General features: G+C 37.5%; 2 protein-coding genes across 2 annotated transcripts; one reads left to right on the top strand and one right to left on the bottom strand.

The window, feature by feature from the left end:
• The first annotated feature begins 2,570 nt into the window (after positions 1-2,570).
• Positions 2,571-6,303, top strand: yy1a (YY1 transcription factor a). Its single transcript, XM_028565538.1, has 5 exons — positions 2,571-3,212; positions 4,239-4,383; positions 4,755-4,815; positions 5,051-5,209; positions 5,478-6,303. The coding sequence occupies exons 1-5, from the start codon at positions 2,714-2,716 to the stop codon at positions 5,658-5,660; spliced, it is 1,047 nt and encodes a 348-aa protein (XP_028421339.1). The 5' UTR covers positions 2,571-2,713; the 3' UTR covers positions 5,661-6,303.
• Positions 6,304-6,478: 175 nt separating this feature from the next.
• Positions 6,479-14,691, bottom strand: tpp1 (tripeptidyl peptidase I). Its single transcript, XM_028565537.1, has 13 exons — positions 14,609-14,691; positions 13,770-13,844; positions 12,918-13,057; positions 12,462-12,612; positions 11,869-11,990; positions 11,600-11,784; positions 11,251-11,449; positions 10,713-10,901; positions 10,072-10,144; positions 9,592-9,712; positions 9,353-9,514; positions 9,053-9,178; positions 6,479-8,063 (listed from the first exon to the last, which is right to left on the bottom strand). The coding sequence occupies exons 1-13, from the start codon at positions 14,617-14,619 to the stop codon at positions 7,923-7,925; spliced, it is 1,695 nt and encodes a 564-aa protein (XP_028421338.1). The 5' UTR covers positions 14,620-14,691; the 3' UTR covers positions 6,479-7,922.
• Between the last annotated feature and the right edge of the window lie 709 nt (positions 14,692-15,400).

Here is a 15,400-nt window from a genome sequence, read left to right as displayed (position 1 = left end):
TATGACTTTTATGACTTTTTTCGACATACTACACTATAACTTTTTTTTCAACATACTATACTATAACTTTTTGGACTTTTTTCGACATACTATACTATGACTTTTTATTTCGAACTATACTAACAAAGAAGGAATGCCACACAACAACAATTTTCTTTTTGAATATTTTATTTAGAGAACACATGTCAGATGACTTTTTCAAAATACCTTGACATACATACATACATATATACATCGACAATACATCCCATTGTATGACTCTTTTTCGACTTTTTTTCGACATACTATACTATGACTTTTTTCAACATACTATACTATGACTTTTATGACTTTTTTCGACATACTACACTATAACTTTTTTTTCAACATACTATACTATGACTTTTTGGACTTTTTTCGACATACTATACTATGACTTTTTTCAACCTAATATACTATGACTTTTGTGGACTTTTTTCCGACATACTATACTATGACTTTTTTCAACATACTATACTATGACTTTTTATAACTTTTTTCTACATACACTGCTATAACTTTTTTGGCCTTTTTCTTATCATCATACTATACTATGACTTTTTTCATCATACTATACTATGACTTTTTCGACATACATACTGACTGTTTTTGACTGCTTTTTTTTTACTGTTTTATACACACTATAGTATGACTTTTTTGGACTTTTTTTCCTCATACTACACTATGAGTTTTATGACTTTTTTCGTTATACTATACTATGACTTTTTCTACTTTTTTGGACATACTATACTATGACTTTTTTTATTTCGAACTATACTAACAAAGAAGGAATGCCACACAGCAACAATTTTCTTTTTGAATATTTTATTTAGAGAACACATGTCACATGACTTTTTCAAAATACCTTGACATACATACATACATTGACAATACATCCTATTGTATGACTCTTTTTCGACTTTTTTTCAACATACTATACTATGACTTTTTTTTTACTTTTTTTGGACATACTATACTATGCTATGACGTTTTTGACTTTTTTCAACATACTATACTATGACTTTTGTGGACTTTTTTTCGACATATTATACTATGACTTTTTTTCGACTTTTTTTGGACATACTATACTATACTATGACTTTTTTTACTTTTTTCAACATACTATACTATGACTTTTTTGGACTTTTTTCAAGTATAGCATGACTTTTTTTGGACTTTTTTCTGACATACTAAACCATGACTTTTTTTCGACATACTATAATATGACTTTTTTTCCGACATACTACACTATGACTTTTTTCAACATATTATACTGTGACTTTTTTCTACTCTTTTCGACATACTCTACATACTATACTATGACTTTTTCTGACTTTTTTGTCATACCATAACTTTTTTTGACATACTGTACTATGACTTTTTTCGACATACTGCACTATGACTTTTTACGACTTTTGTCGACCTACTATACTATGACTTTTTTCAAATTTTTTGACATACTTTTTTCCCTATTCTATGACATTGTCCTCACTTGGCTAAGGTTTATAAGAAGGTAGGGTTCATCTCTCTCCGCTGCTCTTTTATAAAGATTTAATAAAAAGTCATAGTATAGTATGTCATATAAATGCCATAAAAAGTCAAAGTGTAGTCTGTCATAAAAAGCCATAGTATAGTATTTCCTATAAATGTCATGAAAGGGTCATAGTATAATATGCCACAACATGTCTTATATAAAGTCATATTATAGTTAAAAAAAGTCATAAAAAGCCATAGTATATAGTCTGTCATAAAAAGCTATAGTATAATATAAATGTCTTACAGTATGTCGAAAAAAAGTGATGGTATAGTCCGTCAGAAAAATCATAAATATAAATATATATACTATGAGAGAGAGAGAGAGAGAGAGAGAGAGAGAGAGAGAGAGAGAGAGAGAGAAATGTATTGAGTTGCATCCTTAAATTATACAATTATTATTGATAAGTGAATATACATCGAGGTTGACAATTGTTTATATGCTTCCATCATTTTTCAACCAAATTCTTTAAGTATTTGTTGACTCCAGCATCCAAAATGTGATAATTTGCTGCTTTTCTCTGTTTTATGTTATTGTATATTGAATATCTTTGGGTTTTGGACTGTTGCTCGAACCATAGACGAGATATTGACAAAGCCAGCAATTTTAATGTGATTTTCGAATCAAATGTTATTAGCAATTAATCAAATAAACAAACAAATAATCAGCACATGATTCAGTAAAAAATAATCCCTATTTATTTATTTATATTTATTATTAAAGAAGCTGAAATGTTGATCAAGACTCAGGTAACGCTATAATGGTATGTCCTCATTTACATTAGCTTGATTTGTCAGACAATTATTTTTGAATCATTATTAATATTATATTACATATATTGATTAATATGACCATGATCATTTTTATTTTTATTTATTTTTCCCTACAATTATTTAATAACGTACATATATAGATTGATGTCAATATCTTTATGGGCATGATTTATAGGCTAAAGAAATAAGACGCTGCAGGTACTGTTTGAGTTGCATATTTGAACGTGGTCCAAATCACGCGAGACTTCTAAACTGGAGCATTGTGGCGACGAGAGTATACTAGCGGACTAGAGTTGTTGTCGGAGAGGGAGGAGGAAGCTTCAGCGTTGATAGGACGAAAAGAGAGTGTAAAAATAGCATATAAGCAGGAGGAAATAAGAAATTTATTATGGCGTCGGGGGACACCCTGTACATAGAAGCGGACGGGTCAGAAATGCCAGCCGAAATAGTGGAACTGCATGAAATCGAAGTAGAGACAATCGAGACAACAATTGTTGGAGACGACGGTGAACATCAGCCTATGATCGCCTTACAGCCTCTTGACACGGGTGATCCAAACTCGATTCACTCGCACCAAGAGGTGATTTTGGTGCAAACAAGAGAAGAGGTGGTGGGTGAGGATGACTCTGAACTGCACACGGATGACGGCTTTGAGGACCAAATCCTCATCCCAGTGCCCGCCGTAGAGGAGGACTATATCGAACAGACTCTGGTTACTGTCGCCGGGAGAAGCTCGTCGACAGGCCGGATGAAAAGGGCTGGAAGCGGGAAAAAAGCAGGCAAAAGGAGCTACCTGGGCGGGGGAGAAATGGGCAGAAAATGGGAACAGAAACAGGTCCAGATAAAAACGTTGGAGGGGGAGTTTTCAGTGACTATGTGGGCATCGGGTAAGTTCAGAGTCCTGAGTGAATTCTTTCAAGCTGGCCCCTCGCTTTGTTCTCAGTGTGTGTGCCGTGTGATTGGGCCCGGTTGGGGCCTTGTCCTCCGCTAAAGTATGAACTATTTCCCAACTCGGAGCCACTTAAAATCCATTTGTAATGTTTTTGTTTTTATTGGGAAGCCATGTTTTATGTGTCGATGGGCGCCGCCATATTTCCCCGGTCTAATAAGTATGGCGGCCCGAAAAAATGGCGTTTATTTGGCCGACGAAGATGGCGGCGAGAGTGGGATCGAGTGCAGCTGGCTCCGCTAGGCCGCTGTGGCGCAGTTCAGTTCAACGATAGCGGTGGTGTTGCCTTCAGGAACCCCTCATACTTTACACTTCCGAGGCTTTAAACACATCTTAAATGTTCATATGGTTCCAGCGAACTATATCCTGTGTCCAAAAGTAGTTCCTCTGTTTGGCAGTTAAGAGGAACAATCATTTTATCCCATTTCTTCATGAAAGTGAAATATATATATATATGTATATGTATGTATGTATGTATGTATGTATGTATGTATGTATGTATGTATGTATGTGTGTGTGTGTGTGTGTGTGTGTGTGTGTGTGTGTATGTATATATATATATATATATGTGTGTGTGTATATATATATATATATGTATGTGTATGTATATGTATATGTATATATGTATATATGTATGTGTGTGTGTGTATATATATATATATATATATATATATATATATATATATATATATATATATATATATATATTTAATACTCCACCCTATTTGTTAATTAAAAAAATAATAAACTGGTGACTGACACATTTGGTGGCCATGTCTACTGTATGTTTGTTGAATAAAAACCTTCGAGACATTCAATTAGTAGTAAACAAGTAAGAGTGGGAAAAATATCGTGAGGGTTGTGGGTGACGGGATTAAAGTTTAGGTCCAAATTGCTTTAATCAATTCTTTGCACGTGTTATGGTACTGTCTTAATTATCAACCAATTTGTTCCTCTCAATCAGATGATAAGAAGGACCATGAGGATCAAATCACGGGTGAAAACTCTCCTCCGGATTATTCTGAATACATGACGGGGAAGAAGCTTCCTCCTGGAGGCATCCCAGGCATTGACCTCTCAGACCCCAAACAGCTGGCAGAATTTGCACGGTTCGTGGTAATGTTTATGTTCATGTTCAAGTCAGGCTGGATGATGGCGAGCAAACTTCAGTAGGCTATTATAAAATAAATTTATTCATACAAGTTTTTAAGAGAAATGAGTTTGCTTCAGTAAAAGCCAGTTAAATGAACATTATTAAAAACGAATGGCGCAAAAGTGTAATGCAGTTCATTTGGTTAAACCAGCGTGTGATGTGAAATGTTTAAGGTAGAATGGAATTAAATTGTGTGGCATGGCCCATTACGCAAATGTTTTACCAGGAGTTATTTGTTTTTATTAAGTAAACAAATCTTAGTGTTTCGGGGGTGTGGATAGTTGAGAACCGTCTATAATGATCTGACCACTTTTATTTTTGTTGCAGAATGAAGCCAAGAAAAGTAAAAGAAGATGATGCACCCAGGACAATAGCCTGTCCACACAAAGTGAGTGCAGTGTTCTGTTCATTACAATATTTTATACAGTACTGTGCAAAAGATGGTTAACATACATGAACAGAATCTTACTGTTGTACTGTATGTCGTTGTTGACGTTAACTTTCTGAGAACATGCATGTTTTGTTACACTGGTATAAAGAGCTGATGTGATCAGTTGCTAAAGCTACACTGTAAAGTGAATATGTCCAGAGTGATTAGCTTTATCTGGTTTTCTCCCGCTCAGGGATGTACCAAGATGTTCAGGGACAACTCAGCAATGAGAAAACACTTGCATACCCACGGGCCTCGTGTGCACGTCTGTGCAGAATGTGGCAAAGCCTTTGTTGAAAGTTCAAAACTGAAGAGGCATCAACTCGTACACACAGGAGAGAAACCTTTCCAAGTGAGTTCCTTTTTACTTCCTGCATGTCACTTTATTTTCTTCCTTCTGGAGATGGCTGCATACTTTTACTTTTGTTTCATTAGTAGTATGATAAGAAAGATTTTAATAATACTGAAATGTAAACTTTACCCAACTGGCTTTGTGGAAGAGCAATTATATACAAACCTCTCTGTTGTCCTCTCAAATGCCTTCAGTTGAAATTATATCTGTTTATCTGTGAGCCAGGCTGAGACATGCAGCAGTGTTAACTCATCTCTCTCATCTCTAGTGCACATTTGAGGGCTGTGGCAAGCGGTTCTCTCTGGACTTTAACTTGCGCACACATGTGCGTATTCACACTGGAGACCGCCCGTACGTGTGCCCCTTTGATGGCTGCAACAAAAAATTTGCCCAGTCAACCAACCTGAAGTCTCACATCCTCACACACGCCAAAGCCAAAAACAACCAGTGAAACGACAACGTGATCATACGCTGGAGGACTTGGCCTGTAGCGCCGCTCCTTGACAAACTTATGTCCCGCGGCCTGCTTTGTGAGACAAGAAGGCCCATTTGTATCATCTCTAGATGAAAGGTTTTTGAGAAATTATCTTTTCTCAAACCTTTTGATAAACTTATGGAGGATTGAACAAGGAACTCGTGAGAACCCCGACCCCCTCAGGCCTCCTACCCTACTTTGGCGCTACCTGGATGGAACAATTTACACTTTCTTCTTGTGAAGATGTTAATTCATGGATCTGTACCTAAAAATGTATTTATACCTTAACACAGCCAGTTAAAAGTTTTTTCAATATGTCAAATTTGCATCAATCCTCAGCAATGACACCTTTTCAATTTTGTACTTTCCCCAAGTGTGCATATTGTACACGGTTTGACATAAGCTCTGTGGTAATGTAATTAGTAAGATTGTGCCCATAGCTGTTCTTGGTTTCAGTTTGTTTTACTTCTCCCTTTCCCCTTTATGTGAGTGTTTTGAGGGGGGAGGGGTGGGGTCTTTCCATATTTTCATTTTGTACAACACAATATCAGAATCATGTAGATAATAGCCATGTGATTTAATAGTGATCACCAATTAAAATGTTTCCCCCCTTGCACTACCCACAAAGTGTCATTTGTCCTTTTTTACAAATAAAACCATTTTATTATAGGTCAATCATTAACATTTACTGTTAAATGTTGATATGACTCAGTATTGAAGTTTCTTCTGTAGTTTCATAGTGGTTTGATAAAGCACTCAATTTCCTCGTTTGGTAACATGGAGAAAAAACAAAATTACTGGTCCTTTTCCGGATTTATTTTTCAGTGCACCGCTTATACATGATTGACAATTGTGTCAGGTCTTAAAACTTAAATTGAGCAGCTTAAAAGTGACATCTTACAGCAGGTCGAATCATTGTTTCTGTCTGACATGAGACAAATTCAAAAGAGACGGTCAAAATTTGCATTGGAAATTAAAAGGTTTAATTTGTATAACTCCTTTTAAGAGATACTCTTCGCTCATTTTGCCAGCTGCTTATCTCAAATGTTACAATCAGGTCTTTAGTAGTAACACATACGATTAATTTCCATTACATTTTCTTTTGCACAAGCATGTGGTACAGGTCTAAAAACTACAGCATCCAGATCAGCCTTCACAGGATAATCCTGAACAATCAATTTACATTTCCAAGTAAAAATCCATCTTTAATAAACTCACACAGGCAGTCTCTCACATTAAATACATCTGACTTAAGGATTTACGTGGTTTAAGGATAGAAACGAGTTCAACAATGCTGGTGGGAAGAACTGCTGAATCACTTTTAACCCACATAGTGCATTTGGTTCATTTATAGCCGCAGAGTAAACAGCAAAACCAAAGTAAAAATCAAGTTTTAAAAAAGGTCCTGTTAATCTTAATGTATGTTCTAGTTTTATCTGAAATACATGAGTGACATTTTTAGAATTGCATGCAGATCGTCTATTTGTTACTACATTAAATGTTTACTTGTACCTAGCTCATCCCTGCATAGTAGTATGGCAAAATAGACACTATTACACATTTTAGCCATCTGTCTTAATACAAACAAAACCTGTGTATTTTCATGCTAAATTTCCTGATTTGGTGAAATTGTTGCATCTGGTATATAGATTGTGACAGATAACATAACACTGTCAATATAAAACAAATAGTATTCAAATAGGGCTATGTGTACATCTAAGAACTTGAACTGGTGTGTGTATTTTAGTATGTTCTTTAATGCATAATAACCACTTACCCAACCTTCCCACTTCTGTGTATCTAGCGGCATGAATTTAAGGCATAAGATTACAGTTAACACTAATCTGCCTGTAAGTGTTTTTGATTCAAAGAGAAATCTGGGTCAGTTATATTGCAGTGAACAGCATAAAGAAGCAACTGCAGTGTAGCGTTTAAAATCTCTAACCACCACTATCCCTGACCTAAAAAATATTTAAGGAAACAGTTTTAAGCCTTTTGGAGAACAAAAATATACCGATGAAAAGGAATCAATCCTTAAATGGATACAGGTGACAACAGATAAAAACGTTCCTGAAGACTGGAAGAATGCAGTGTTTCAACCTCAATGAACTCAATAAAACAGGCATACATTTTAAAGTCTAGGAATAGTTTTCCCTCCATTTCACTGCCCTGCCTTTGGATGTGTATATATGTACATGTATGTACCTGCTCTTAGAGCAGACGCCACCCTGATGGTTTTCACTCAGCTAGCAGGACAGCCAGCAGTGCAGGGTAGTTTGGTGTCCCCCAGCCTGTAACAGGATCCCACGATGGTGCAGCACAGAAACCTTTACCCTGAACCTGTTCGTCCAGACAGCTCAGGTGACAGCCTTCAGTCACCTGGAGACAAGGATGCATAGCATTTAGGAACCAGACAATGATTACAAAATGTGTTGCAAAATGGTTTCATTCTACTTTATTTTACCAGGATGTCTTAAGGAATGTACAAAACCCACTGTTTCAACTTACAGTAGCAACGTGACCAAATATTATCAGTAGTATGGCATTTTTTAATACTGAATGTGACACAATACTGCATAGTAAGTTATTTAGGAGTGGAATTTAATTAAGTTCTACAATTTGGTTCCTTGGGTATACAATATGTCATTTTCACTTGTACATGCATTGAAAAACAGTGAAAATGCTTTGCAAATACACTGAGTGGCCACTATTCTGTACACCTGTAAAATCGAATGCAATCTAATACAACTACGGTCTACTTTTATGAAGCCTAAAGTTTTTTAGAGGCATCTATTCAATTATGTTCTAGACTGCATTATATTGTTTATATTATTCTATTATTCCTTTATGTAAATAGGAAGAACAAAAACAATTAGAGGCACCTCTTTTATATAATGTAGTTAGGTGAAGTACAACAGCTCCTTTAACTAATATCTCAATAATAAACAATTTAATTTACAAATTTCTGACAATGTCAACAAAAACTGAACATAAATTTGGTATAATGTAGAATTTGTCAGAGCTGTGGTATTTAGGGGTGCCTGATAGCACACCTGGTTGAGTGTGCGCCCCATGTACTAAGGCTCAGTCCTTGCTGCAGCGGTCCAGGTTTGATTACGACCCTCGGCTGCATATGATCCCCCTCTCTCCCCCCATTCCTGTCTTCAGCTATCCTATCTAATAAAGGCCAAAGAAGAAAGTAGAAGAAAAATAGCTGAGGCATTGAATTGCAATTGGTTACAGATACAGGTGTACCAAATAAAGTGGCCACTAAGTGTAAGTGAGATTGCTACATAAATCAAGTCTAAAAACAAGCTTTAAGGGGCAACTCTAAAAAGGATTTTTGATACAGCAATAACTTGACTTACATCAAAGAGAGCTTGTCCTTTGAGCTTGTAGAGGCGAGGGTTGAGGAAGCCGAGGGCAGGCAGGCCCTTTAGCAGCCGCTGGTCATTGATGAGAGACAGCATGCCTCCGACCACAGGGGTTGATGCCTGGAAGGTAAATGTAATGAAGCACAAGTGAGCAATTATTACTAAAAAAAGGTAACTGCTCTCTCTCTTTAGAATGGTGAATAACTTGCTTGTTCAGTTTATATAGTTTTTGTACAACTGGGGTTTATCTTTAGTTTTCACTTCAAATCATCACCCAAGTTTGACATATTTTACCGAGGTCCCAGACACCCAGGGGACAGGTACTCTGTTGATTACCACCCAGTAGTTATCTGACAGGGCAGCCATGTCCGGATAGGCCCTGCCGCTAGTATTGAAATATGACTGAGGAGGGAGGGTTGCTGTTACAGTCTTCAGATACCCATCCACTGCACTGGCCTACAGGAACACAAATCCACAGAATGAATTACACTGAATTACACTGTCTGCAATAAGTGAGCAAAAAGTGATATTACCTGGTAGTCGGGCATCTTGAAGACGTTGCTGAAGCCTCCTCCACTGATGTAATCTGTGACTTCATATGTGACCTTAAATGGGTTCTTGAATGAGGTTCCTCCTACTGTAGTCACATATGGGCTGGGAACAACACGCAGGGCATAGAGCATTAGAGGTTTAGTGCTTTTCCATAATCTTTTGAAACTAGGATTTTATTATTTTATTTTGTATTCATTTCAAGACCTGCACTACACTAGATACATTACAGTACATACAAAAGGAGGCAACTTCTTCTGAGGCACTGAATCAGTCTTTTGCTAAACATTGTGCAGGGTAAATTCTTTGTTCAATTTAAAATGGAACATCCGTATTTCTTTGTAGATTCCAATAACAATATAATGCATGAAACAAATGCCTTAAGAGGTCCAGTTCTAAGCTAGTATCAGTATCTACAATCATGCAGAAACTAGTTTCCTTTCAGAAATGTAGAAATGTTTTACCTTGATGCAGGAAAACTTGGCCTGAAAGAGTTTTGATCTTTACCCAAATGTCTGCAGCCTGCACCACTGTCACCTGAACATGGAACAAGATTGATGTAAGAGATGCTTTTAAAGATTTAAGATCAGAGAGACTAAAGATGATGTGGCAGGTAATCATACAGCATATCTTATTGACAACTGGCAGCGTTTCGAGGTTTGTTGTAAGGTGTGGAAAAAAGGTACAGGTCAAAAGATAACGTGTAAACCTTTTTTTCCAGAGCCAACATGCCACGGATGTTTATTTAAAACAATAGAGGTGTATTGATGTTTCAAGTGAGATAATGTCATGTTGATAACAATGGAGCAAAGCCACAGTAAGTTGACACATTGCCAGAGAGACCAAGGGTGTCTTGTTTTTGTTCATCAGCTCCATCTCAGGACACTAAACAAAATTACAGCTTACATTTGTTGCAGTATTACACTACTGTGTCCACTGAAAACAGGAATTAGTTTTTTGACTGACCAAACAAGATTAATTAGAAACTAAACCAGAAACAAGCGAGAGGTCACAGTCATTGCATGTAACAGGATTGACAAAATATGACTCTCTGCTACAAGTACAAGGCATGTGGATAGGTTCTGCATACTTCCTCCTTACTGACCAGAAGCAAAAAGCAAAGAGATTCCCCTGACGCCAGCCTTCATAAACTCTGTGTTGATGCGCATCATGTACGCAGTAGACAGGCTGTCTTCATCGTCTCCGTAGCTGATAGTGTGAACCCAGGGCAGGTCAGACATGTTGCTGAGCAAAACCATCCACTGGAGGAAAGGCTCCTGGGACTCATGACGACCTGAAGGACAATGAGGAAATGAGAGTGTGTGTGTGTGTGTGTGTGTGTGTGTGTGTGTGTGTGTGTGTGTGTGTGTGTGTGTGTGTGTGTGTGTGTGTGTGTGTGTGTGTGTGTGTCTTTTGATAGGGCTTAAATGTGGGTGGTCATACTGTAATAAGCCAAAAAAGTACTATGCCTATTCATAGCAATGCATTTTTACTGACTCTACTATTACTTTAAGCTGTATGGTGTTTTGCCTCCAAATGCATCAACCTGTTAAGTTACTTTTACTGTAAGTCAATTCAATATAATTTTAAGTTCTCCTTTCAGTTCCACCCACACACCCACAGCTTCACTATCTCATACAGACCTGGATTGGTGAAGAGCCATGTGGAGATGTTTGCCCCTGTGCTCATGATGTACTCTATATCCAGACTGGCCTCCAGGCCAGCCTTTCCTGCTCCTTGAGTGCCTACAACCCGGTCCACCTGAGAGAGATGCTTGAAGCTACTGCCATAAATGCCCATAAACTCTGCCAGGTCTGCAGGGCTGTAGTACTGCTCCAAGAACTAAAATATAAAAACAAACAATTAGCTAAAGTGAGCAAGTACACTAAGTTGAGGTAAGAATATACTGTCTGAGCTAATGCATACATGTCTAACAGAGACGCAGCACACAGTATTTTACAGTATTATTAACTGATTCTGAGATGGTCACACCTGAGCTACAGCCTGGCTGTTGTTCTGAGCTGTTCCCACATCAGTTGCTGTGAGGTTATAGCGGGCCCTTAAGATGGCGGGAGTCACTCCCAGGTGCACCCCTGCCTTAGACTGCTTTTGCTTCCTGTTAGAAGAGGCTTTGTTGAGGTCCTGCCCTTTAGGAGGGAGGCGGTGAAGCCCTCCAACTGTGGGGACACACACACACACATAAATATACAGCAATCACAGATGACAGCCGAACATTTTACAGCTAAAGAAATGATTCTCACCAAAGTCCAGGTGCTGGTGAACATCATCATGAACAGAGTACGGAGCTGAAGACCTCACCAGAGAATTGCCGTCCCTGATGTAACGGTGGAACTTGCTACCCGGAAGCAGCGTCTCTGCAACCCTTAATACACAAAACAAAAACGACCACAGCCTAAATGTCTACAAATCCACTCCTAATCATGGACATATAAACAGATGCAATTCCAGGTTTTTAAGAAACGTAATGGTTTGTGTGCAAAAATGATATACTATAACTCCAAGTAAGTTACATTTACTCCATGAGTGCAGTTTAACTGCTGCCAGTTAGTAAAACAGTGTCATCAGGGGTTGGTGTTTTTTTGTTTAAGATCAAATAACCTTGGCCCAGATTTACAAATTTCAAAAGACACAAAGTTTGATTTTAACCAATAACCACAGAAAGAGGAACAGTGTCACGAGATATGAGCATGGCCTTGTATGGTTTGCAAACAGAGGGAACTTGAGCAGAACGTTACTTTCTGTGTCTTAACGGTGTCAAGAGCAAGTAAAAATGACTGTTGAGTAAGCAGAACAAATGTTGCTTAAAAAAAAAAAAAAAAAAAAATATGCTTACTCTGCAGTCATCTTGCACTGTAAAAAGTCCCTAGTGCGTACAGTCAGGCAGTTTGTAATCCCATGACTCTGCAGCCAGTGATGCACCACTTTCTGGGTCAGTTCAGATGGACGCACAAGGGAGGATACTTCCTCCAGGGTAAGGTGTTTACCTGTGGAGGACAAAACAGACCTCTGTCACTCTGATGTACTATAAAAAAAAAAAAAAAAAAAAAAGGGATTTGCCTCATCAGTTAAGGTTTTTTTTAAACTGTCAAGCCAGAGCATTTAAGTTCATATTCCTGTGATATGCTGCACAGTATGAAGGACAGAATTAGAAATCAAGTGGCCACACAAACACCATTGAGCATCTTAGTTTAGTTTAGTTTAGTTTAGTTTAAGTGTATGCTGATTTTTTTAGACCCTAAATCTTTATGGTCATTTCAAGACTACCGGCAGTTATCAGACAAAGCCCTACCATATTGTGCTGAGTCAGGGTCCGACACCAGTGTGAGTATTTCCTCCAGCAGGTCAGTGTTTTGCTGCTTCAGGGCAAAGGTCAGCTCCAGCTCCTCTGTTGGGTTCACCCGACCCACATGAGTCCAGTCGTCTGGTATCCTGAGAAAACAGGAAAACCATTCATGTTGTTTATTTCACTAAACTGGCTTCAATTTACTCAACACTGTGAAACTGAATATATATATATATAGCTGCTGATCAACCTGTTGAATTTCAAGTGTGTTGATGACTTTGTTGTGATTCTACAGTTAACCTTTATTCAAACATTCAGAAACATCACAATCATTTTACCATTTTTAACCAACCCAGGGTCAATTAATTTCCCCAAATTTGTGTAATTCTGTCCTGCAGTTTATGAGAAATTTAGAAGGTTTTCAAATACTCCCAAAACAGACACAAATTTAACGACAGACATCACAGGTCCTAGAAACCAAAACTGTTCACCATGGTAAAATCTGAATGTGATTTTTGCACTTAATTTGGTGCCACACTTGGAAACAAAAGTCTCTAAAGTATTAGTTTCCTAAAAACAACTCCATATACTAGGTGCAATGATAATAGGTGCAAACCACTGGACATTTTTCCACCCTCCATATCCGAGAATATTGTATGGATTTTGCCTTTTATATTTTTTATATAGGCTAGGTAATTGCTGCACATTTGGGCTGTCAACATTGGTCTGTGTCTATGAAAAAAATCAATAAGGCTTGACTTTCAAATTCTGCAAAAAGGGTTTAAACAAGGTGAGGTACAAACATGATTTATTAAAGGACAGCGGTAAGGAAATGACTCTTAAAGTGGATTTGCTCACAAGACATCTTGGTCATATTCCAGATATCCACTCCAGACCAACGAGCTGAATAACAAGGGGATGGAGAAGGTCACCCTGATGGAAGGAGAAACAAAATATTGCTGAAAAAAATGTCCGTGCAGAGATTCTTTAGAATAGAATAGAATAGAATAAATCTTTATTGTCCACCAGGGTGGAAATTTTCCTTTGGCTCACCAGACATACAAGAAATAAACCTACAGACAACATATCAGACATAGTAAGTTGAGTATAAAAAAAGATATCAAGATAAAAACAAAATAAATATGCTTAAATTCATTAAGATAGCAGCTCATATTGATGTTGTCACTTGGTTTGGTTGAGGATACTGATGGCATATGGAATAAAGGATTTTTTTTAAAACACTCAAACTGGCTCGAAAGAGGGTGTGTACTATTTGCATTGATTTTCCTAGCTTTCTTCCTCATTCTATTCTATTCATACATAAATGTCACCGGAAAAACACGTCCTCACTAGGGTAAGGTTGACAACAAAAAGTGTCAATGTGACTTTGCTTCGTGTATAAATTACACGCATTTCTTAACACGCTCAATGCAAACATATTAAACGGTTTGCTTACTCTTCATTTATAACAAAAAGACACGTTTTTATTTTGCGTTAACCTTATGTGAACACTGTTAACCTGCTATGTTAGCTGGCGGCTAGTTATCTATCTGGGTCAGCACAACCGGTAATAACAAATAATACAAGGTGCGCCACATTACAAGTCACGTTAAAAAGAGTTAGCGTCATCTGACTCTTTTCTTTCCCAGTTATCTCTATGAAAAATACACAACTATGAATTTATTTAAAGCACTCACAGTGTGTTCATCGTGTCCTCGGCTGGTACAGTCGTCTAAACTCGGCTATGGACAGGCGGTTATAGACACAGCAGTCACGTGACATGCTTTCACGTGATTTTGTTTTTCACTTCACTTTTTTTCCTGGTGCATTTAAGTTCATTCGGACACATTAAGCCACCTTTATATTTTATATTTTACATTTTTATGCAATATAAAGTCAGTAGCAGTCATCCCCTCTCTGACATTTCTCGCTTTATTGGGTAAATGTGGAAGGCTGCATGCGTGTTGTGTGTCCGAGTCAGATCTCTCCCAGAACTGAGGATATTCTGCAGAACCCCCATAGAACGGCCACAAGATATATCCATGGCCTCTGTAAAAGGTCCATTGATCACCCCCTTTGACTATATACCATATTTTCTTTTCTGTATTACCATCTTGTATTCTTTATTTGGACCCCCATTAGCTTCCACAAACTGCTAGCTGGTTATCCAGGTGTACATCACGGCAGTCAGAGGGAGTTTCACCGATTAACCGCACACCCATCAGTGAGAAGGTTGAGGCAAATTAAGTACTGGTTCTCCAATATTGTTAGGCTATTGTGGTCTCTGGCCATCACTAACAGCATGGAAAAAATATATAGCCAATTTACTAACGTTAAGTTAAAAAAAAAAAAAAAAAAAATAAATATATATATATATATATAAATTCAAGCACTTTCAAGGCCTTGTTTTTTTCCCCATAAATTTTTATTAAGAGAATAGTTACAACTGACTCTTGGGACTAGGACTTAGGGTACATACTGGAACACAG

This window comes from Perca flavescens, chromosome 20 (assembly GCF_004354835.1).
Source record: "Perca flavescens isolate YP-PL-M2 chromosome 20, PFLA_1.0, whole genome shotgun sequence".
In the NCBI taxonomy this organism is placed as follows: Eukaryota; Metazoa; Chordata; class Actinopteri; order Perciformes; family Percidae; genus Perca; species Perca flavescens.
Note: the sequence above shows the minus strand (reverse complement) of the source record. Positions and strands in the feature narration are given on the sequence as shown.

Bases quoted from the DNA above. Each gene is read 5' to 3' on its own strand.
- yy1a (XM_028565538.1), top strand. From the start codon at position 2,714: ATGGCGTCGGGGGACACCCTGTACATAGAAGCGGACGGGTCAGAAATG. The intron at 4,384-4,754 runs GTTCGTGGTAAT...TTTTTGTTGCAG, and splicing joins CAGCTGGCAGAATTTGCACG to AATGAAGCCAAGAAAAGTAA. The intron at 4,816-5,050 runs GTGAGTGCAGTG...TCTCCCGCTCAG, and splicing joins CAATAGCCTGTCCACACAAA to GGATGTACCAAGATGTTCAG.
- tpp1 (XM_028565537.1), bottom strand. The intron at 11,785-11,868 runs GTGAGAATCATT...GTGTCCCCACAG, and splicing joins TCACCAGCACCTGGACTTTG to TTGGAGGGCTTCACCGCCTC. The intron at 8,064-9,052 runs GTAAGTCAAGTT...CCTTGTCTCCAG, and splicing joins AAGGACAAGCTCTCTTTGAT to GTGACTGAAGGCTGTCACCT.